The 22,921-nt window shown below is 41.4% G+C and overlaps 1 protein-coding gene across 1 annotated transcript in view; it reads left to right on the top strand.

Moving 5' to 3' along the window:
• The window catches only part of CNTNAP5 (contactin associated protein family member 5), an 851,907-nt gene that overhangs the window by 577,953 nt on the left and 251,033 nt on the right, over window positions 1-22,921 (top strand). Inside the window, exon 13 of the mRNA XM_032260961.1 lies at window positions 7,589-7,789. Coding sequence (XP_032116852.1) covers window positions 7,589-7,789 — 201 coding nt within the window. The remainder of the gene's footprint in view (window positions 1-7,588; window positions 7,790-22,921) is intronic.

The following is a 22,921-nucleotide window of genomic DNA, read 5'->3' as shown; positions in this document are numbered from 1 at the left end:
TCAGGGTTCAGCCTGTTAGCCAACCGTGCCCCCTCATCCGATCCCTTTCCAGTCTCTAACATAGTGTTCTGCATACACTAGGTGTCTAAATTAAAAAATAATAATAATAAAATAAACTAGTGAACAACAAATAAGCAAATATGATACAGTGCACACAGAATTCATTCCAAACCATTACCCCCTAAGATCATAAAATTTATTTCCCAGGTCTCTTTGATCATGCCTCTTTTAAAACAAGAAAAAAGAAAAAAATTACCCCCCGCTAACAGGTACACAAAAAATAAAGGCTAAAGCGAAGTGTGAAGATAAATCAATCAGGTATGTTGTCTGGAAGATGTAAAGTGTGGCCCACGCAGGCAAGTAATGGATGGAGCCCGTGGTGCTGCGGTGTCTGCATGGCACTAATGCAAAGCGCATGGTAGTTCTACCAGCCACCTTAAACCAGTAATGCACACATCCCCAAACAGCAGAAGCCCAGACACTAAATGCAGCCACGCCTGCCGTGGTTTTAGTGAGGCACGGATGGATTCTCGCACAGACAGCTGGGCTGGTACACATGGGAGGAAAAACGGCTCCTGGGGGATTTCTAAAGCCTTTTAAAGGAATCGGAAATCACTTTACACCAATTGCCTCCCTTCCCTTTAAAGGTCGGGTGGGAGGAAGGTGGAATTTACCCCCTCAGCAAAGGTTCCCAGAAGTGTTTCTAATAATGAAATAATCTCTTCACATCCTCCCGGATTTGCTTCAACAGAACGGCTCATAGCAGTTCAGCTTTGACTTGCAGTCAGGTAGCAGGTAAAGGGTTAGAAAGAAGGAACACCTACTCAGCTAGCACCAGTTCAAACCTAAGCTTTTTATTCAGGATTTATGACAACACTGCACAATGAGTTATTCCCAGTTTACAGAGGAGGAGACTGAGGCTGGGGGAGGTGACGGGCCTCTTGCATGTTCAGGAATCCAGCGGGTGGCACAGCTGGCATTGGAAGCCTTGATGATGACAAAGCCCAAGCTTCCCCTCATCACATGTGCCTCTGTGAACCATGAAGCCCTTTCTAAGCCTGTATTTACTCAGCAGTCATTACCTAAGATTTAAATGGAGAGATAAGAGACAAACATCTGAAAAATTAAATAACTATCAATGCAAAATGACAAGAGATATCACAAGACTGTACATGAGTAGATGGGAAATGAGCAGTAGAAATAGTACTTTGAGGATTATTTAAAGTGTCTTTACCCTTGGCATAGAAAACTCATTTTGTCAACATAGATAACTACAGCAGAAGTGACCCCGGGGACCTTAATATAGTCTTGCTCTATTACCATAGGAGTATAAGTGAATTGGCACACTGTTCAAAGGATAAGAAGCATCTCCCCACAGTGATTTCAGTTCAATTAAGCTGGGTATTGACAATCTGTAGGCTTCCCTTCCTTCCAAGCATGGTGATAGAAAAATTGCAGTTGTTTTCTGGCTCTGCAAAGAGACAGATGTGTGTGTAGAATGAGGTCTTATTAATCAGAGTTATTTCTTGTTTCTCCTTTTTCACTCTCCTTTTGTTTGTTATTCCTTCTGAGTGGTGATCCCATGGTAACAGACGGAATTGCTTACAGGATCTGTAATTACTATTATTAATAATAATCATCATCATAATAAGAACAATCAGATATGATGAGAGAAAAAAATATGAAAGAAAATTAAATTGTGGCTCTGTATGTAAACCATTTACGGCTTCCAAAATGAGAGCCAGAGGAACCAGGTAGCTCACACAGAGGCCCACCAGCAAAGGCTGCTCGGGGCTCTTCTGCGGTGAGGACCAAGGAAGATTTTACCACAGCGATGCTAATACAAAATATTTCAGAATATCTCACCACTACTACTCTGCTGGCTCTTTTATAACCTCTTTTTCTTTTCTTTTTTTGTTACTGTTGAGTGTCAGTGAGTGTGTATATGTGTGTGTTTTGATTTTTAACTTGAGACTTCTTTTCAATTTGGACCATTATATAATACAGGCTTAAAAGAACAGCTCAAGAAATGCTGAAACTAAGAACGCAACAGTATATAAATGATTAATTTGTTTCTTTGCGTGATGAAGCCATCCAGAAGTCCCAACTCGGGTACTCAGGCCTCGCTTAGGCTCTGGTAGCCTGAGAATGAAAGACCGCTCTTGACCTTGGAAGTTCTCAAGGAAGAGTGCACAGTCTTCACCCAGCCGGGCTCTCTAATCACCTCTACGCACCAACTCTGCCCTAGACAGAGCTCAGAAAGGCCCCTCTTCCTTCACTTGTAGTCTACAGACTATTTATAACAGCCTCAGACATTTGTCATTCTTGTGTGCACAACTTTATCCCCTGAGGGTGATAGGCTTTTGGAGAAGTTAGAGAATGTATTTTCCTCCTGCGCACATACTCTGGTGGGTAGCGCAGCAGTATTGGGCATGTATTTAAAGACAAGAATGAATTAGGCATTTCACATCCTAAAAGGTCTCATAGCTTTATGAAGAAATGAAGTTGAAAGCTAAAAATCACAACTTGGCTAATGCTTTACTGGCTTACATATGAATACATGGTCTGCCTTTGGAAGCTCATGGTACACACTGTTTGATGGCCCATAACTATAGTTCCTTTATACATAAAGAAGGAGAAGGCATGGCAGCTGCTCTGAATCTGGGTCATGAGATCGTTCACACTGATGCCAACCCACTGTGCTGAATGCAACTTTAAAAATACCAATATTTTAAATAGATAACTATTACTTTAAGTGAACTAGAATGCTTAGTGAAGTGGCCCTATTTCCCTCCTGAGCTGATGATGAACAGGTTCCTGCCTGTTCAAAAATCTCCAAATGCAGTCCTCTTCTAAGAAAAGAGAATTGATCTGGGTAAGTCAATACGTGTATGCCTTCGTGCAGTGAAAGAGAAGAGGCTATGTTTCTAATCATGGGATTGAGTAGTGGTGTGCAGTAGAAGTAATGAAAGAGAATGATGAACTCAGTAGCAAAAGGTCGTATCAGAGGACAATATTTTTTCAGGTTTCTGAATCCTGAGTACTAAAGAACAAATTGTCTTGAAGGAATTTCAGGATATGCAAAGGACACAAATAAAAAGAAAGATATATGGGACTATCCTGTAGTGAAAAAAGAGCTTAACAAGATGATAATAACTTAGCGTAGACAGCAGCAGCTATATTACAAGAAATCACTCCATTACGATTGTTAACCTCATTTGCAGAGTGCACTCCCCATCCCAGTTCCCTAAGGAATGAAGTCCAAGCCCTCACTCTAATGTAGAAAACTTCTCATGTTCAGGGCCTTTACCCATTTGAGTGCTAGACAGCCTATGTGTATCAAATCATCGTAATACTTTTATGGATGCAAAGACTGGTGTAAATATGACCATTTTTCCATGAGGAAACCAGAAATGTTATGAAACTTGCCAAAAGCTTTACTGCTGACATGGAGCAGAACACAGATTCCAATCTGAACAGACTTGTTTCTAAAGCCAGCCTGTTTCATGGTATTATTGATACCATTGCTGGTTTTCAGACATTATTAATGAGAAAACTGGGATTTGAAAAGTAATAATTTCATCAAGGTTGCTCCCACATGTAAGTGTTGTGCTGGCTGGAGCACAAACCCAGATCTGCTCACTCCAGAACGCATACTGTGTTCGTTCACTAATCCCCACTGTCCAACTAACTTGGCCATCTTGAACATTTAGTTTTATGGGTCCAATTTTCATTGAAGTCATGTATAAGTCCACTTATAAGTGAATCGCCACCTCCTCAACCATGTAAAGGACTGTCAAAATGAATTTTGCCTGTTTGAAAATCATTCAAAGATGATCTTCACATAAACCTTTGCAGCTCAAACCATAATTCCCTAGCCTAGAGCAGGCATCAGGAGTATCTGTCATCAAAGCCGACCTTCCTTCAGTGGCATTAACACCTGACCTTTCAATACGTAGTCAAGATGCAAGGCTAAATCTACACAATGGCCAATGTAGCTGAGGAAGAATAGATAGAAAGAGAGGGAAAAAATTATGGCAATAATATTAGTGGTTTCAAGACGAAAGATTGACTTTCTAATACAACTTTATTTATTTTCTTCCCCCAAAAAAATATATTGGTAAAGTGATTCAATGAGTAAACAAATCAATCAATAAATGTATGAACAATCAGATAAATGAATATAGGGATATGAAAACCTGTGTATACTTAGAAGGAAACATAAATCTATATGAATTAGTAAATGTGGAGACCAATTTTGGAATCAGATTGGATTCATTGAGACTGGGGACAAGTCTAAGAGATAGATGCATAGATACAAAAATGGGAAAAATAACATCCATTTACTTCTTGTTTTCAGCCTTTATCCTACTGTCTCCCAGGAGAAAGATAATCAGAGGAAAAAGGGAAGATTCAAAATAAAAGCTAACTCAGGGGCTGTAGGTTTCAAGCAACCATTTCTCCCATCCCTCATACTGTGTTTGAAGCTAAAGTTTGTGATATCAGCTATGTATATCATATGATCTTACGCACACAGCTGCACACTCACACACACACATACTGTGTGTGGTAGATTATTGTGTGTACTGGAGATAATATACGTTAAATGTGCTAGTATAAAGCAGTACCACAACATTTACTATTATAGATTGGACAGGGTTTTTCTTGTCTTCTTTGTATAAGCATCATGGACATTTCAAAACTGTCCATCTTTATTTCTCCCTTTACAATATTTCATTAATAATGGATAACATTTTTGGTTATTTTATCAGCATTTGTCTATATTGGTATGAATAACATTTTTAAAGTTTTGGGTTAATTGTTTTTGTAATATTATTATCTTTACCGATATGAATTATGTCTTGTTTTTATTTTTAAAGTCGAAAGCAAATATCATCAATTTTTTTGGACTTTATAGATAATGTAATCTTAGGTTAGATGCAGTGGCTCATGTCTACAATCCCAGCACTTTGGTGGCAGTTGTTTGAGGCCAAGAGTTCAAGACCAGCCTGGGCAATATAGTGAGACCCTATCTCTACAAAAAATGTTTCTAAACAATTGTCTGGATGTAATGGCACACACCTGTGGTTCCAACTATTTGAGAGGCTGAGGCAAGAGGATCACTTGAGCCCAGGTGGCCAAGGCTGCAGTGAGCCATGATTGTGCCACTACCTTCCAGCCTGGGTAACATAGCAAGACCCAATCTCTAAAAAATAAAATATAATCTTGCTTCAGTGAAACATTGGGGACATGTGGGTTATCAATGGGCTGGTTTTAGGAAATAGTCTTAAGATGTGTTTGAGCATAATTTAATTTTATGCTGTGTATTAGGCCATTCTTGGATTACTATATGAGAATACCTAAAACTGGGTGATTTGGAAAGAAAAGGGGTTTAATTAATTGGCTCATGGTTCTGCGGGCTGTACAGGAAGCATGGTGGCAGCATCCATGCTCAGCTTCTGGGGAGGTCTCAGGGAGCTTACAATCATGACGGAAGGTGAAGTGGGAGCAGGCAGTTCAGACGGCAAGAATAGGAGCAAGAAAGATAATGGATGGAAGGTGCATGTACTTTAAACAACCAGATGTCTTGAGAACTCTCATTATCACAAAGACAGCCCCAAGCCATGAGGGATCTGCTCCCATGACCCAAACACCTCCCACCGGGTCCCGTCTCCAACACTGGGGATTACAGTTCAACATGAGATTTGGGCAGGGACAAATACCCAAACCATATCATGCTGAAAGAAGTATTTTCTTTTATAGAGTTGGAAAATCCGTTGGAGTTCATTAAAATCATACTCTTTTTCTCCTGCTTCTAATATGTTGAAACTGAGGTTCAGAAAGATTAAATGACATGTCCCAAGTTGTGTATAGAGATAGTGGGGGAGAAAGGATTAACAAAGGGCGCCCAAGTGGCCTATTCTTTTCTCTTTCAGCTCAGTCATGCCAACTGCTGTGCTCCTGCTTCATGGCTGTGCTAATGAATATTGGTTACTTTCAGTGTATGTGCTCATCGCTACTGTCTCATGGATGTGCCTGGGGTCATTTCTTTACTTTCTGGATCTTGGTTTCTCCATTTGTAACACTAAGAGGGTGGGGAGGGAAGAAACCACAGGATTTCTATGCTAGGTTCCTTTTCAACTGTGAGAATTTATGAAGAGTAATGATGTAATTATGCAGGCAAGATTCTCAGATGACAAAAGCTTTTCAAGTCTTCCTATTTCCTCTTTTGCTGTATTTGAGAGGATGTTCACAATTAAATTGCATGTCCAACTGCAATAAATGTTTTAGCCTAGGTTGTTACTACAGAGCGTCAGATACATCCTAGATAGTGCCTTGCACCTTTGTATTTGTGGTTGCTTTTCCATATTACCGGGGCTACCAGGGTATTGTTCTCTTGTTTTGTTGCAATTATTGTTTTCTTAACTGACTGTCAAACTAAGCTTCAGAAAAGCAAAGGGGGCTTGGCATGTTGGCTCATGCCGGTGGTCCTAGCTACTTGGGAGGCTAAGGTAGGAGAATTGCTTGAGCCCAGGAGTTTGAAGCTGCAATGAGTTAGGATCATACTACTGCACTCCAGCCAGGGCAACAGAGCGAGAGAGACCCTGTCTCTTTAAAAAGTATGTATACATACATGTATATGTGTGTGTGTGTATATATATACATATATATTTAAAGAAAGTGATTTTTTTAGAAGAATATAATCCAGGAATTTAATAAGATAGGTCAAAACACACAATTATCAAAATTTTATTTAGGTACCATAATTTCTACAAAAGAATATTTTAAATCCTAAATATATCATTAAAGAAAGTGATTTATCCAAGCTTCTTGTTGGCAGATACAGGTTTCAAACACAGATCTCTCAAGCTCTAACACCCAAATACCCCCCTCTCTCACTGCCTTACCTTCTTTCTCCTATTAGACAAAATATGTCCTTCCACCATGATTTGAAGGTCCTCATCTTCGTGTTCTTTCGCTGTAAACCTTTCCAAATATTTTTGGTAAAGAGAAGTAATATGGGGAATGAATTCTAAACAAAACAAAATCCTGCAATTAACTTCATTGCATGCACAGTGTGGAACACATAATCTCAACCTTGCTCTCTGAGAAAATGGTTCTCTGAAAACATTATACGCGCTAGTGTTTCTCTTGTGAGGAAGCGTGTCAGGAGCCGGAAGTGCAGGCTTTGGAGTCACACATCCTCGGCTCAAGCCCTTGCTTAGTCATTTATTAACTGTGGGATATTGGGTGAGCTGCCTAATTCTCATTCACATTTTCCTTATTTTTGACATAGCAGTATTGCCTACCTTCCAATTTAGGCATTGCCAATCTTAACTTAAATCTTAGGATTAAATGCTTAACGTAGAGCCCATGGGAAAGGGCTCCACAAACTGAGCTCTTAAGATGACTGTCCATACTCACTTCGGTGGAGCTCCATGGAGAACACAGCGTCCCTTCCTACTCTGCATACAGTACCTGGGTGTTAATTAACGTTGCCTGCTGAGTGGTCCAGCACCCTGCTCGCATGCCCCATTTTTGACATTCCTCCTCATGTCTCTTGCTTTGTGTTGTGTTGTCTGGGCAGAGGACAAGATCTGGACGTCAGTGCAGCACAACAATCCAGAGCTGACCCGAGTGCGGGGCGCCAACTCTGAGAATCCCTATGCCATGGCCTTGGACTACGGGGGCAGCATGGAGCAGCTGGAGGCTGTGATTGAGGGCTCTGAGCACTGTGAGCAGGAGGTGGCCTACCACTGCAGGAGGTCCCGCCTGCTCAACACGCCAGGTAAGGCCTCTGCATGCATGACCACAGTGGGACAGATGGGCTGCCCCAAACCTGGAGTATTAGGCAAAGCAAAATTGGCCACGAAGGGAGCTATACTTACAGTTAGTCACTGTGCACGGGAGAGAAACACACCAGGAGAGGTCTGGTTATGTACTAATCCTGGCTCTGAAATTCAGCATGGGACCTAGAGTGAATTCTGTCACCTCTCAAGGTTTTCTCCTCATCATCGTAAAGAAAACAATTTGAACACCCACCCTGTAACAGTTGTGAGAATGAAGGATGCCTTGAGAGCAATGGCCCTCGAAGAGAGCATTCGAGATTGGCATAGAAAGTGTGGCAGTGGGAAATGCTGTTTTCGGGAGGGAGAAGGTTTGATAAGGCACCAGGATCTCAGCACACCCACCCAAGAGCGACGAGTTACATCTGGAGTGGAGGATGCCTGGATGCCTAAGAGAGCAGCGTTAGGAGTGGAGGCCAGCCAGGCAGGCACGGCAAGCCTGTGGGTTCATGACGTGAATGGAGCCTGAGAAGTGGGGCCTTAGGGGAAATGACTCCTTTTATAAGTTAAGTATGCTTCTAGAAAAAATTAAACTAACACTGCTTATTTATTTATTTTCCTATGGTTATTTTTTATAGTAAATGGTTGATTTCGTTATTAATATGCTTGGAAAAGGAAACAAAATAAAGCAAAAACAACTTGTAGAACTGCTTACCAAGACTCTAAAGAGTTTCCGTAAAATGTAAGAAAGGGTTTGTCAAAATTTACATGTTCCCTGGGAGTCAGTCATTTTTTTGTGGATGTCAGTTCATCATTTGTTTTGCTGGAGAACAAAGGCCAAAATATCTGAAGTATCTAAGAAAGGGTGCTATCATCTCTAGCCTCAAGAAACTTACATTCCAGCACTTAGAATTTAGGCAGTTTGAAAAGCTGGGGAAAAATGGAGAATACAATGTCAACAAAGGGGAAATCATAGAAACCTAACTAAATTCAACAGAATGCCTTCCTGAACCAGGATCTTCAAGGAAGACGGTGTTCCACATAAGATAATTTTCCAGATAACTGTCACTTATCCTTTTAAGTACCAAAAATCTTTCTAAAGAATTTTTAACTATTTGAAATGAAAATCTTTCTCAAATGGATTACACGCTTCCATGCCTTGTTAAACAGAGAATTCTGAACGTAAAATGTAACCTTTTCTTGATGACTCAGGATCAGCATCGTGAAAATCAATTACTGTACTCTCCTTAGATTCAACGGGCTTGCAGGGCTGATTAGATCAGAGGTACTGGTTCATGTCCCTTTACCCAGCGTCCTCAGAGGGTGCTGCCCTGCCAGAGTCAACGTTTATATTTATGTGTATTTCTCTGTCCATTGCTGTCAACCCTGCACGTGCTACCTCAGCACTGTTATCAGGGTGTCTGTCTCCAGAAATGCCCTTCCCCCTTTTCATTGTGTTGTTTCTAGTTTTAGAAGGTTTCACTTTGGCAGAATTGTAGAACAAATGTTCATTCTGACTATGGACTTCCTTCAGCCTAGGCATTCTGTAATATCAATTTGGCTACATCACTGCCTTTGCAAATGTGTTCTTTCCCTAACTCAACTGCCTCACCGTCCCTTATCTTATTTGAATGGGAGGGTAATGGTTTGGCAGCAAGTCATATTGGGATTAAGGGCTTGATCCTGTCACTTACTAGTTAGGTGTACTTGTGCAAGTTGCTTAATTTCTACAGTTTCAATTTTACCACCTTTTTTTTTTTTTTTTTGGATGGGGTCTCGCTCTGTTATCCAGGCTAGAGTGCAGTGGTGCATTCTTGGCTCACTGCAACCTCCGACTCCCTGGCTCAAGTGATTCTCCTGCCTCAGCCTCCTGAGTAGCTGGGATTACAGGCACGGGCCACCACACCTAGCTAATTTTTTTGTGTTTTTAGTAGAGACAGGGTTTCACCATGTTGGCCAGATGGTCTCCATCTCCTGACCTCGTGGCCCACCTGCCTCGTCCTCCCAAAGTGCTGGGATTACAGGTGTGAGCCACACACCACCTGAAAAATTTGCATGAAAGTCCTGAACCCATGAAGTTGATCTGAGGATGGAAGAAAAAATTTAATCCGAACTGCTTGTGCTATGCCTGGTACATAATAATTCAACAAACACTGTTGTCCTTATTCAAAGTTTCCATTGTAGCAGGGAAGGTCCAAAATGTGTTTCATAATGAGAAACAAACACACAGAGAAATTGTATTTCTGTTTTAACAATATAAATAGAATAATTGTAATAATTATGTAGTAACAGAATCAATTAGAAAGCTCGTACATGTAGACAATCTCACCCCCTGAAGACGGCTACTTTAATGTCAGGAGTGAATCCTTCCAGAGGTTTTTCCATGTGTATATTCTCAGAGGCACAAGGGAGACACACCAAATGTTTGTGTATGAGGTTCTTCCTTTATCATCCTTTCCCCATGGGTTCTGAACGAAAAGGAGGGTGAAAAAGGAGGATAATGGGTATGTAGGCTGAGTGTCTACCTTCTTCTGGTGAGCTGGTTTGGAGAATGTAGCATGGACCCTTTTGTCCCCTTGGCTTCCACCTCCAGACCAGACACTGTTTGTAGGGCAAGAGAGCACTCACTTATCTAGACAATCCCATAGGGGTGTGACCTAACTTCACATTTTCACTGCCAGGACAGAATTCACCTGGGCCCCCATGCATGTGAGCTCACCTTCTGGAAGCAGGAGTGGGAAAATCAATATACAACATATGTAGCCACATGGATTCAACAGCCAGCACCTAGGGCATACACCTACAAGGATGTTTTCCTGGTCCTGATTATCACTAAGACACTCCCCTCCATTTCCCACACAGAAGCCCAAGGACAGGAGGGAAAAAGGGTAGAGGCCATCTCCTCTTTACCTGTGATTCTGGAAGAATATTGTGCAAGTTTTTCCTTTATCAGCTGAATCTGTAGGCTATGCTGGGAAGAAATTCCCAACCCTGTGATACTTTTTTACAACCTGTGTTTGTCACACACAAGAAATGTACAAATAGCTTTCTATATCAATAAATATAACTTCATATTATCATTTTCATTAATTATAGAATATTTCAATATATGAATGGACTCCAATTAACAAATCTCTTATTCGGACATGTATATAGTTTCCATTTTTTCGTTATTACACACAATGCTGCAGAACAGTTTTGCACATAGGTCTTTGTGAACATAACTGATTATATCCTCAGGGCAAATTCCTTGAGGTGCCATTTGCCGGGCAGCAAGAATGCGTATTTTTAAGACTCTTGCCACATTGAATTCTGCAATGCATCAAGGTCGTACCAATTTATACTCCCCACATCACTGTGAGACTGATGCCCATTTCCCAGCAATAGATACTGTTATCTTCCTTCAGCTTTGATAATGTGATAAGCGCAAAGGTGGGCGGTCAAAGATGAGTATAAATAGTTTTGTTGTTAATTTTTAAAAGTTTGCAGCCTGATTTCCATAGCCTATGGGTTATTACTAATTAGTAGCCAGTGTTAGTAGACATAGGAAAAATTAAATTGTGGCTCCAGGTACATTTAAATCAATAAGAGAAAGTAGGGGTGCCTTGTTGCCATAGAATCTCCTATATACTATGCACAATAGATAATAAATGGAGACAATACAAGAAGGCAAAATGAAAGCAAAATAAAGACATGCTTAAATGGCCAATAATGACTGAGATTTCTTATGTTTGAGCATATGTGTGGAATGAGCTAGTGGAATTATCTCTAACCGAGACAGCAGACCTGTAGCATGAGTCATTGTCCCCATCTGGTATTTCAGAAAACAAAACTTCAGAGAGAATAAGATGCTTGTTTAGTGCCACACAGCTAGAAAGGGGCAGGTCTAGCTCTTGCAACCAACATCTCCTGAAGTCAGAGCAAAAATGCTATTTCTGATACATCACAAAAACCTGCAAAGGGCCAAGAGTTACAAGGAAACGAAGGAGTGAGAAAAAAACACAATTTTGTATAAATTTCCTTATTGGGTAGGAAAATGGGAGGAGAGAGAAGCACAGCCAGGTATGTCTCTGTGAAGGCCACAGCATTGTCAGGGTTGCCTGCACGGGGCACATTCCTGGGCAGCATCACAGGGTTTGTGTCGTCCTGGCCTAGACGTAGCTGCTTCCGTGGCTCACACACCCCTTCATGGGTAGACCTGTGTCTTCCTACATAGCATCCCCAGAGCCTCCTTCTACCTGCTCTCAGCTCCAGCGAGGGCCCTAGTTCCATTCATTTAGTAGCAGCCGAGGGAGAAGGAGGAGACAGCATAAGGTCATGCATGGGTCATCACTGGGCCTTTTTCATTCAGTTGTGGCTGACCATGACACTGTCATTTTATGACAATCTCCTTGGATTGTTTTTTTTTCCCAGAACTACTGATAAGTTCCAGCCAATGGAATGTGTCCTCTATCTCTCTAACTGAAGGTTTATGCTAGAAACTATCTCCAGTGTCTCACCAGGACATCTGCATCCTAGGGAAAGTGTCTTTGTGATTCTCGTGCATCTTATTTTTCCCTTCACTGTGCTTGCTGCTTTCTTTTGGCAGGGCCAGAGGCCCCGCCACAGTGCACCTTCCAGTACAGAGCCTAGGGCTGGAGAATCTCCACAGCAGGCCAATTCTTACAGCACCTTGCCACAGGGGAGGAGGTGGCCACTTGTCTCCAGGGAGAAAGGCTTCCTTGGTTGAGCTCAGACCTTTTCTCTCTTGTCAGCACCTTCATAGGTATTTTGCCAGAGGCTAGAGTCCTGAAGGTGACAGGTGATGAGCATATGAAATGAAACAGGAAACGCTTACACAGAGGACAGAAAACTAAATATCAAAGTCATGGTCTGGAGGATGCTTTAATCACATGGCCAGTTAGATCTATAGCCCGTAACTTTCCCCTGGAAGGAAGACAAAATGGAGAGGGGCATAGGCAAGTGACCACATGGGGAAACTGAGTGCCCAGATCTCTTCAGAGAATGGGCATTGGAAGGCCTGCCTATTCCATAGTTCCCTTGCAATGGTCTCCATGGTGCTGAGAAGGCCCCCCACTGGATTCAGTCATTGGGGTGTCAGTATCCGGTGTAGGCATCCTTCTGCGCTCACCACTCCATGTAAGGAAAGTCTGTTTGTGGAAACCCTCTTCAGTAAAGCTGTGAGCTCTCGAAGGCAGAGGTAAGAAATCAATATTGAAACACAGGAAAGGACTGGAAATTCAGATTCCATTACTTTGAAATCGAATGGCCTTAGGACAGCCTGAGCTGGAGTTTACTTTGGTTTTTCTGAACAGAAAGCATTTGCAGAGCAAGTCAGTCATGCAAGCAAGATTGCCATGAGGATTAAGTGAGTTCTTCAGGAGCCCTAAGAATCCAGAGCCCTACAGCACGCAGAACCCTGTTTACCTACCAGTAATGAGCTGGTTTAAAGCCATTCCCATTAATTCGTTCATGCCACTGAGAGTGGTATCTACCTGCAGTCAATTACTTTACCTAGTTACTTTACAATGGAATTTAAAAGGACAGCATCCTATTTCTGGACAGCATCCTATTTCTTTTAAAGTATTTTAAATTCTCAATTTTTTAAAATCACTGACACTTAGTGAGCATACAGCTAACTGGCTATATATACCAAAGTTAATAATCTAGACTATATAATACATACTGTAGTATGGATATATATATAACATATACGATGTATACACTATATGGTACATACTATATAATATATTATATGATGGCCATTGAAAGGCCTACCTAACCCACAATTCTCTTGCAATGGTCTTTGTGGTGCCTAGAAGGCTCCCTATTGGATTCAGTCATTGAGGTGTCATAATATACATAATATATATTAAGAATATATAACACATAAATAATATATAATATATATTATTTATAGTATACTACATATACATATGTATATTCACATACATTCAGTATATACATTATATATACTATACCGTATATTCATCATATATATAATATATATATTTACACTTTATCCATATGGTATATATATTTATCACTTACTCTTTATGTGTCCAAACAGATCTGTAAATGCCCTTGTGCATATTAATTCTCATGTTCATTAGCAATATTCAACTTCCCATGTTCACAAAATTAATGATTTAGTTTAGAAATCTGAGTAAGGAATTGCGATGCTGAAAAATCAAATTACAGATGGAAAAGAAACAGCGCATCAGGATACTCTGGGTCTGACAAAACTAAAAACGCTCTGTTCTCAATACTTCTACCACCCAAGATCAATGCACAGATTTAACATTTGCATTCATACGCCAGGCATTTCTGAGCATCTGTTTTGTGCCAGACACTGGGCAGTGAAAATAAAACACTGAAAAAACAGAGTTCTTGACTATGTATTTATAGTAGGGAAGACAGAAACATACCCCCATGCCCTCCCAACACATCACCCCATTCTCCATCTCCCTACAGCGGATACCCCAGCCTACAGCCAGAGTGATCATCTTTTCAAAATTAGATCATATAATCATGGCTCCAAACCTTTCCCTCTGCATTGAAAGCAAAACCCAGGCTCCTAACTGTAGTCTGCAGAGCTCTGCCAGCCACAGGCCCCTGCCAGCCTCTGCTCTCCCACTAACACAGTGAACTTGGCCCGGCTTTGCTTTTCGCTGCTTCTCGCCCAGCTTACCGCACCTCTCAGGCCTCATGCACGGACTGCTCTCTGTACACGGAAGCCTTGTTCCTCTAAACATGCTGAGCTCTCTCAGATTTTACGTATGGCTAAAGTATTCACTCCATTACTGTTTACCATTTTATCCTACCTGAATAGTCTACACTGAAGTTACTACTATCTGACACCTTCTTCTTGCTTGTTTGTTCACTATCTGCCTCTGTCAATAGAATGTGAGCTGCTTGTAAGAGGGGACTTCTACGTCTCATTCATTTTTTTTTTTTTTTAGACTGAGGTTCGCTCTTGTTACCCCGGCTGGAGGGCAAGGGTGCGAGCTCGGCTCACCACAGCCTCCGCCTCCCGGATTCAAGCAATTCTCCCTGCTCACCCCCCCCAAAGTAGCGGGGACTAAGGCTGGGCCCCCATGCCCCGCTAATTTTTTTTTTTTTGTATTTTTAGTAAAGATGGGGTTTCACCATGTTGACCAGGATGGTCTCGATCCCTTGACCTCGTGATCCACCTGCCTCGGCCTCCCATAGTGCTGGGATTATAGACGTGAGCCACTGCGCCTGGCCCTTTGTCTCATTCTTTATTCCCAAAATGCTTAGAATAGTACCTAGCACCTAGGAAAAATTGAGTGAATAGTTGTTCAAAGAATGAAAGGTCTCTTCTCAGTTTAAGTATCACCAGTAGTCATGTGATGTCAAAGGACGGATAACAAAACAAGTGTGCTTGGCCAAACCTGTCGCACAGACCCTGGCAGGAGGAGAGCACCTTCACAGAGCGAGGGGCTGGGCTTGAGGGGAGCTGCCCTCTGACTCCCAGCTTGGCCATTGATTCTCTGTGACCTTGAGACATTACTGATGTCTTATGGGCCATGAGTTTCTCCTCTTTGATACCAGAGGCTTATACTTGTTGTTCTCCAAGTGTCCTTTCTGCCCAGGCACTCCATGTCTCTATATTCAGCACACAAAGTAAGTTAAACACTTGTCAGTGTGTATTGCTTTTTTATTGCAGTAAGGAACTAGAGGGGTTGGTAAACCGAACAAACAACAACAACAAAAAAGTGTCAGCGTCTCAAGCCTATGAAATGTGCTAATATATTAATGTAGTAGGTGATATTTTTTGACACCTTCATACTCCTAACCTCCTCAGAACATACTTTCCTTACCAAGACATAGATTGTGCAGAGAAGGTAGGAAACTTCCCTAGGGTCATACATAACAAATCAAGAACTGCCAGGAAAACAATTTCTTACTGTAGCATACGTATGTGTGTATTACTGTAGAATATGCATGCATATATTTTCTCTATAAACATAGTTAGTTGGCTCTGGGGTAGATATGGAAATGAAATTATACGGGCTACACAGATGAGGCTAATGGGTCTGCATAGACATTGTGCTATGGTGGCATGTTCAAGCTTGCTTTTTGGTAAGCCGTGGCTAGATACTGGATTTCCTTCACACCTGAGTCCTCACTGGAACCTTCCCAAAGGGAAGGCCGCAGAGTTCTGGTGATGAGCTCACATACATGTTGCATCACTTGCTTTGGTTCAAGAACTTGGTCCATCCCTACCAGCCATGTGACCTTAAATGAGGTACTCACCATCTCTAAGCCTCAGTTTCCTCATCTCTAAGAATGAAGATGAGAAAAGTAACATGAATGATACCCACATCATTGGAATAATAAAAAGTGTTTGAAAATTGCGCTCTTTATAACTTTTCAGTTTAACCCTAAGTTGTTTTGAAATTACAGGGGTACCTTTCTGAACATAATTTTCAACCTCTTATTATTTGCTGAGAAGAGGGAGTGGATATATGCTGGCATTTTTCCATCTGTTTGTGTGTGTCTCAGATCAGATTGGAAATACCAAGCCGCGTGCTTTCTGTGTGGTAGCGGTGATTTCACAGAGAAGATATGAAACTTTCTAAAACTGGTAAATCATAATCTTGGAAAGAGGCAGTGGACATGTTTTAGCCTCTGAACAAAACAAAAAAATATAAACACAACAGAATTCCTCCACTCTGCCACTTATTTGTGGAGAGGCCATCATCAGGAAAGGTAACCTGAAACTGCATCTCATTTTCTTCTCTGCAAAATAGCTAATATGTTGACCTAACATTATGCATACCTAGAGTGGGGCTGGACATAGTGGCTACTATTATTAAAGAGCCTATCGCCCTGCGGACAGAACTAGAGTATATGCCCATGGGAGCCAGGTATACAGTACTCTGAAAAAGGGAAACTACTTCTAGTTAGGTGAAAACCTTTCCAGAGGATTTCTGTGGAAAACTACCTCTTCTTTGTAGACGCAACATGGGTAGGAGTCATTCTGAGTTGAGGGAAGTGATGGGGAAAGATACAGAGGGAATATTGACCCTCAGAGAATGAGGGAGACATTGTAGGAATAAAAGAGTTAAAAGTTCTTGCTGCTAATTTCAGATAAGGAGTCACAGAGGATGAAAAGGAAAGAAGGAAGGAAGGAAGGAAAGGAGGGAGAGGGAGGGAGGGAGGGAAACAGGAAGGGAGGAAGGGAAGGAGGAGGAGAGAGGAGGGGGCGAGGGAAGGAGACAGATGGAGATCTTCCTGCGTTTCAGATATTTCCCAGCATGCTTCTGCAGATTAACTCATCTCCTTTCACTAAATGAAGACATTTGAACTGGAGAGTGATATACATGGAAGGTTAGCCACGTGGATGGAGGTAGAAAGAACCCACTGAGTCTGGAGAAGACCACAGAGAGAGACTAGGTAGGCATATATCTTAGTGGTCTAGGGAAGCATTAAGAAGCATGGAGGTGGCGGGTCATAGGAATAGAAAGATAGATAAAGACATTAACGCTTAGATGAAATCACAGGTACTGGCTGGTGAGTTATTTGTTTCAATGAACCAAGTAGAGTCTAGAACAGTGCTGTCCAATAGAAATATAGCACAAGCCACATGGGCAATTTAAAATTTTCTTTTTTTTTTTTCCCATTTATTTATTTTATTGCATTTTACATTTTGGGGTACATGTGAAGAACATGCAAAATTGTTGCATAGGAACACATGTGGCAGTGTGATTTGCTGCCTTCCTCCCCATCACCTACATCTGGCACCTCTCCCCTTGCTATCTCTCCCCAGCTTCCCACCCCCCACCCTCCCTCCCCTATTTCCCCCCAACTGACCCCAGTGTGTAGTGCTCCCCTCCCTGTGTCCATGTGTTCTCATTGTTCAACACCCGCCTATGAGTGAGAACATGCGGTGTTTGATCTTCTGCTCTTCTGGCAGTTTGCTGAGAATGATGGTTTCCAGGTTCATCCATGTCCCTACAAAGGACCCAAACTCATCGTTTCTGATGGCTGCATAATATTCCATGGTGTATATGTGCCAACAGGGTGAAAATCCATCCCTACTAATAATACAAAAATTAGCTGGGTGTGATGGCTGTGCCTGTAATCCCAGCTACTTGGGAGGCTGAGGCAGGAGAGTCACTTGAACCCGAGAAGTGGAGGCTGCAGTGAGCAGAGATTGCGCATTGCACTCCAGCCTAGGTGACAGAGCAAGGCTCAGTCTCAAAATAAATAAATAAATAAATAATAACAATAAGATAAAGACAAATACACATACTAGCCTAGTCCTGAACAGCATCAAGATTATCATCATCACATCTTGTCCCACTGGAAGGTCTTCAAAGGCAGTAACATGCATGAAGCTTCTGACTGATGCTAACAATGCCTTCTTCTGGAATTCCCCCAGAAGGGCCTGCCTGATGCTGTTTCACGTTTGTTTTAAATAAGTAGAAGCAGTACACTCTAAAATACCGATAAAAAATAGTATAATAAATGCATAAACCAGGAACATAGTCATTTATTATTATTATAAAGTATTATGAACCCTACATAATTAACTATGCCATACTTTTATAGATCTGGCAATGAAGTAGGTTTGTTTACACCATGTACATGTGGGTAATTCATTGCACAATAACTCGACAAAGACTACTACATTGCTAGGCTGCACCCATCAAACCACCATCTACATTAGGCATTTATCCTAATACTATCCCCCCCTTAGCTCCCTACCCGCCGCCAGCAGGCGCCAGTGTGTGATGTTCCCCTCCCTGTGTCCATGTGTTTTCATTGTTCGACTCCCACTTGTGAGTGAGAACATGCAGTGTTTGGTTTTCTATTCCTGTGTTAGCTTGCTGAGAATAATAGTTTCCACCTCCATCCATATCTCTACAAAGGACATAAACTCATCCTTTTTATGGCTGCATAGTATTCCACAAAGGTCTTACACAAAGGATAGGATTCTAGGTAGATCTAACTTCAAAGCCCATGCTTTTAAAGTGACAGACGCATGTCAAGAGAGAATGAAGGAAAAGCAGGATCAGGAGACCTTGAGTCCAGATACTTATGCTCTATGTGATGGTTCTGCCCAGTGAGGAGGGAGATTTTCACTGAACAGAACATACTGTATGTAGTTGATTACAAATGTCATATGTATCCACATGTAGAATAAACTCTTACCTATATATTAATGTATGTGAGATATATACATATATATATATGTATGTATATATGCACTTTACATGTTCTTTTCAGGTTTCTAAATATTCTTTATGTAGGAGACACTTAAATGTGAAAAGAGGAAAAGGAAAGCTGTTAACACTAGCCCAGGTTTTGAATCTAACAGCCGCAATGGGACAGGCTTTGTGAGAAGTATTTGCATTTCCAAGTAGACACAAATTACAAAACCATCCGAATTAATCCTTAGAATCCCATTGAGGTATAGGTTATTACCAAGGAAAAAACCGCAAATTCAGAGAGGTTAAGTAAAGTAAGAACCATGTAACCCTGTCTGTATCTGTAGAATTACACACAAATCTAGTAAAACCTGTTATGGTTAAATCCCACTGCATGGAAATACGAAAACAATCCTTGCTTAAGTCAGCCTGTCTCCAGCTGCCCAGATGCCAGTTAGACAACATTCGCATGAACTGAACCAAGCCTAGACTGGATTTTAGCTAGTAAACCAGTATTATATAGACACAGTCCAAAGCCACTCAAAAGCTATGTGGGTAATCATTCCATAAGTTGCCCCCCAAAATAAAGAGCTAAATCTTTCTGTGAATGCATCATTGACAAGGAAAAGGAATCAGATAAGAAGAAAGTCGGAAACAAAGTTGCCGACATGGTAACGATCTATCTCTATATTCAGCAGAACTTTTGGATTAGAATTTAGAAAGGCTAAAACGTCAGGATATTGAAGCAGTTGCAGAATCCATCTTGAGAGTGTTGAGGCTGGGAGATAGGGAGAAAGAGAGGGAGGAAAGGAGGGAAAATCCTTTGGGGAATTGCCCTTGAATCAGAAACCTGCTTCATTTTTAATCCTGAGTAAATGAAGACAGATTCTCAACATGGAGACATTATCTTAGGTATGTAACACTGTGTGATCTTCTCAAGAGCCACACATTATGATGCTGAAAAACAAGAGCCCATGATACTGTCTCACAACCATTTAAAATATTCCTCCCTTCCTAAAGGAAGGCAGGGATATGGTGGCAATGGGAGCTCAGAGTTGGCAATTTCTTGGCAGGCAAGAAGCCCAGCAGGGATGAATTCTTTGGTGATAAAACTGAAATACAAATTTCTTTTTCAAGTGGAACTTTTCTAACTCGGTGAGTTCTTCAAAAACTGCAACTGGGTCATATTTATTTCTGAATATCTCTAGAGCCATTTTAGTGACTGGAACAGAATAGGTGCCCCTCCCCCCAATTTGCTTGGATATGAAAATCCTGTGAGAATACAGTCTAACAAAGTACTCTGAAGACAATAATTGGAATTCTTACGTGAGGCAGAGAAAGGTGATGGGGCATGGTAGCTCACACCTTTAATCCTAGCACTTTGGGAGGCTGAGGCTGGAGGACTGCTTGAGCCCAAGAGGTCAAGGCTGCGGAGCTATGATTGTGCCACTGCACTCCAGCCTGTGTGACAGAGTGGGACCCTGTCTCAAAAAAAAAAAGAAAAGAAAACAAAAGACAAGAAAAAGCTTAGGTGTGGTGCAATTACAACAAGGTAAAAGCAAACAAAACCCCAGAACAGAACATCTTAAAACAACACGCTTTTATTTCTCAAGTGGGCCAGGTATTTTCCATGAATTGGCTGGGGGCTCTGTGTTGTCCTCTCTCTCCAGCACCCGGAGTGACAGAGTAGCACCTCTCTCAAGTGTTGCTGCCACCTTGGCAGATGGAAAGACAGCTCTGGAGTACACGCTGCAGTCTGGGAGCGACACATGACGCTTCTGCTTACAGCCCATGGCCCTGAATGCAATCACCAGAAGACCTGAAAGCTTTTTTGGTTTTTGGTTTTTGGTGTTTTTGAGACAAAGTTTCACTCCTTTCACCCAGGCTGGAGTGCAGTGATATGATCTCCACTCACTGTAACCTCCGCTTCCAGGATTCAAGCGATCCTCCTGCCTCAGCCTGCCAAATAGCCGGAATTACAGGCACCCGCCACCATGCCTGGCTAATTTTGTATTTGTAGTACAGATGGGGTTTCACTACATTGGCCAGGCTGGTCTTGAACTCTTGACCTCAGGTGATCCACCGGCCTCTTCCTCCCAAAGGGCTGTGATTACAGGCATGGGCCACCGCTCCCAGCCAGGAAGTTTAATCCTACCGTGGGCTTGGAAGGTGAAGAGACAGAAGCAATTGGTGCGTAGCCTCCGTGTCTATCAGCCAGTGAGAACACAACAAACCAACCAACAAACAAAAAACAGAAAAGGGGAAAAAAAAAGAAAAATATCACATCCAAAAAAAGAATTGAAATCAAATGGTATACTGGCAATATTGTATTTCCTTTTTTATCTACTCTAAAATGAATCATTTCTTAAGGCATGGGCACACCAAAGAAAAATCCATGAACTATTTTTACACTTGTAACTTTATTTATAGATCCTTATGTAATCATGAATATGAATATCCTGAATTTTAGTTTCAGCTAACATCGAATATTTGTTTAATGTCAAAATTAGCTTTACTATGTAGTTAATATTATAGTTTCAGTGTTAGTTCATGCTAATGTCAACATCAACTGATGAGTAAATATTTGGAGAGTTATTTTATTCCCTTTTTTTGCAAAAGCAAAGCAAGTTTTCAAAATTAACTTTGTGATCAGCTACAAAGCCGTTATATACATGTGGATGAAACTGTCTCCATATACATGCTGCTGTGTAGCTAAAAATATTTTTATTGATACAACATCCCATTTAACGTTGTTTTTTATAAATCGGTAGCCTCTGAAATAGCGTGCATATGTGTGTTTTTGTGTACATGTATTTTTAATGGAAAAAACTATAAAAACTTTAAAGGAGTTTATTCTGAGCTAATATGAGTGACTGTGGTCGGGTAAAATATAACCCAAGAAGTCCCAAGTAAGTGGTCCTGAAGTAATTGGGTTATTGTTTGGTTTTATACATTTTAGGGAGACAGAAGTTACAGGCAAACACACAATTAAATACATGGAAAGTATACATTGGTTTGTCCTGAAAAGGTGGGACATCTTGAGTCAGAGGCTTAATAGGTTTTCGGTGGATTAAGAGATTCTTTAATTTGCAATGGGTTAAAGGAGTAAAGCTTTGTCTAAAAATGTGGAGTTAGCAGAAAGAAATATTTAAGAAAAGGAGATCTGTTTAACCAACACTGGGTGAGAATGACTTGTAGGGTGTATGACTTAACCCTTGTCTGGCATGGTCTTAGGTTCTATTTATTGTTTAGTATCTTATTGTCATGAAGAGTTCTTTCTGTTCTTCTTTGTAACACTAATGCTGGTCAGTGGTGCCTAAACTCCAAAAGAGAGGTGTCATCACCAGGCATGTCTGACCTGCCTTCCCGTGATGGCTGGGAATTCAGTTTTTCAGATTTCCCTAGAGTCCCCTTGATCAAGGGGTGAGGGGTCTTTTCAGAGTCTAGGGGATCTAAGGATTTTATGTTTGTTTACAGTATGAAATGGTACACCACTATGCACCGTTGACATATTTTTCCTCATGCCCTGAGGGCTGTCCTCCTCTCTGGCAGTTGGACAGTGAGGGCCATCGCCTCACTTTGGAAGTGCCCGTGGCAGCAAGTGTTCTTTCGAGCCATCCTGCAGCTTCCTTTCTTTCCCACACTGACCTCTTCTGCTGCTGGATATTTTGTGTTTGAAATTGCTGTCAAAGATATTCAGGATGGTGCATGAACTACAGCAAAGAACCAAAGGGAGACTATTCACAACTCTGGATGTTAAATATGCATTTTATGATAGCTTGATGTGCTTTCTGAGAAAGATGGGGAAAGCATTAGCAATGACTGGGCAGTTAGAGCTGGGTAGAAGTCCTTTGATATTGTGCAGGACTTTAAACATCCTAGTATCTGGGAAAGATTAACCAAGGAATGAATGAGAAGAGCTAGAAGAACAGATTGCCCCAGGGCAGTTTATGA

Source organism: Sapajus apella, unplaced genomic scaffold (genome assembly GCF_009761245.1).
Source record: "Sapajus apella isolate SASKATOON/1434 unplaced genomic scaffold, GSC_monkey_1.0 scaffold120, whole genome shotgun sequence".
Taxonomy (NCBI): domain Eukaryota; kingdom Metazoa; phylum Chordata; class Mammalia; order Primates; family Cebidae; genus Sapajus; species Sapajus apella.
This window is presented reverse-complemented; position numbering and strand designations above follow the sequence as displayed.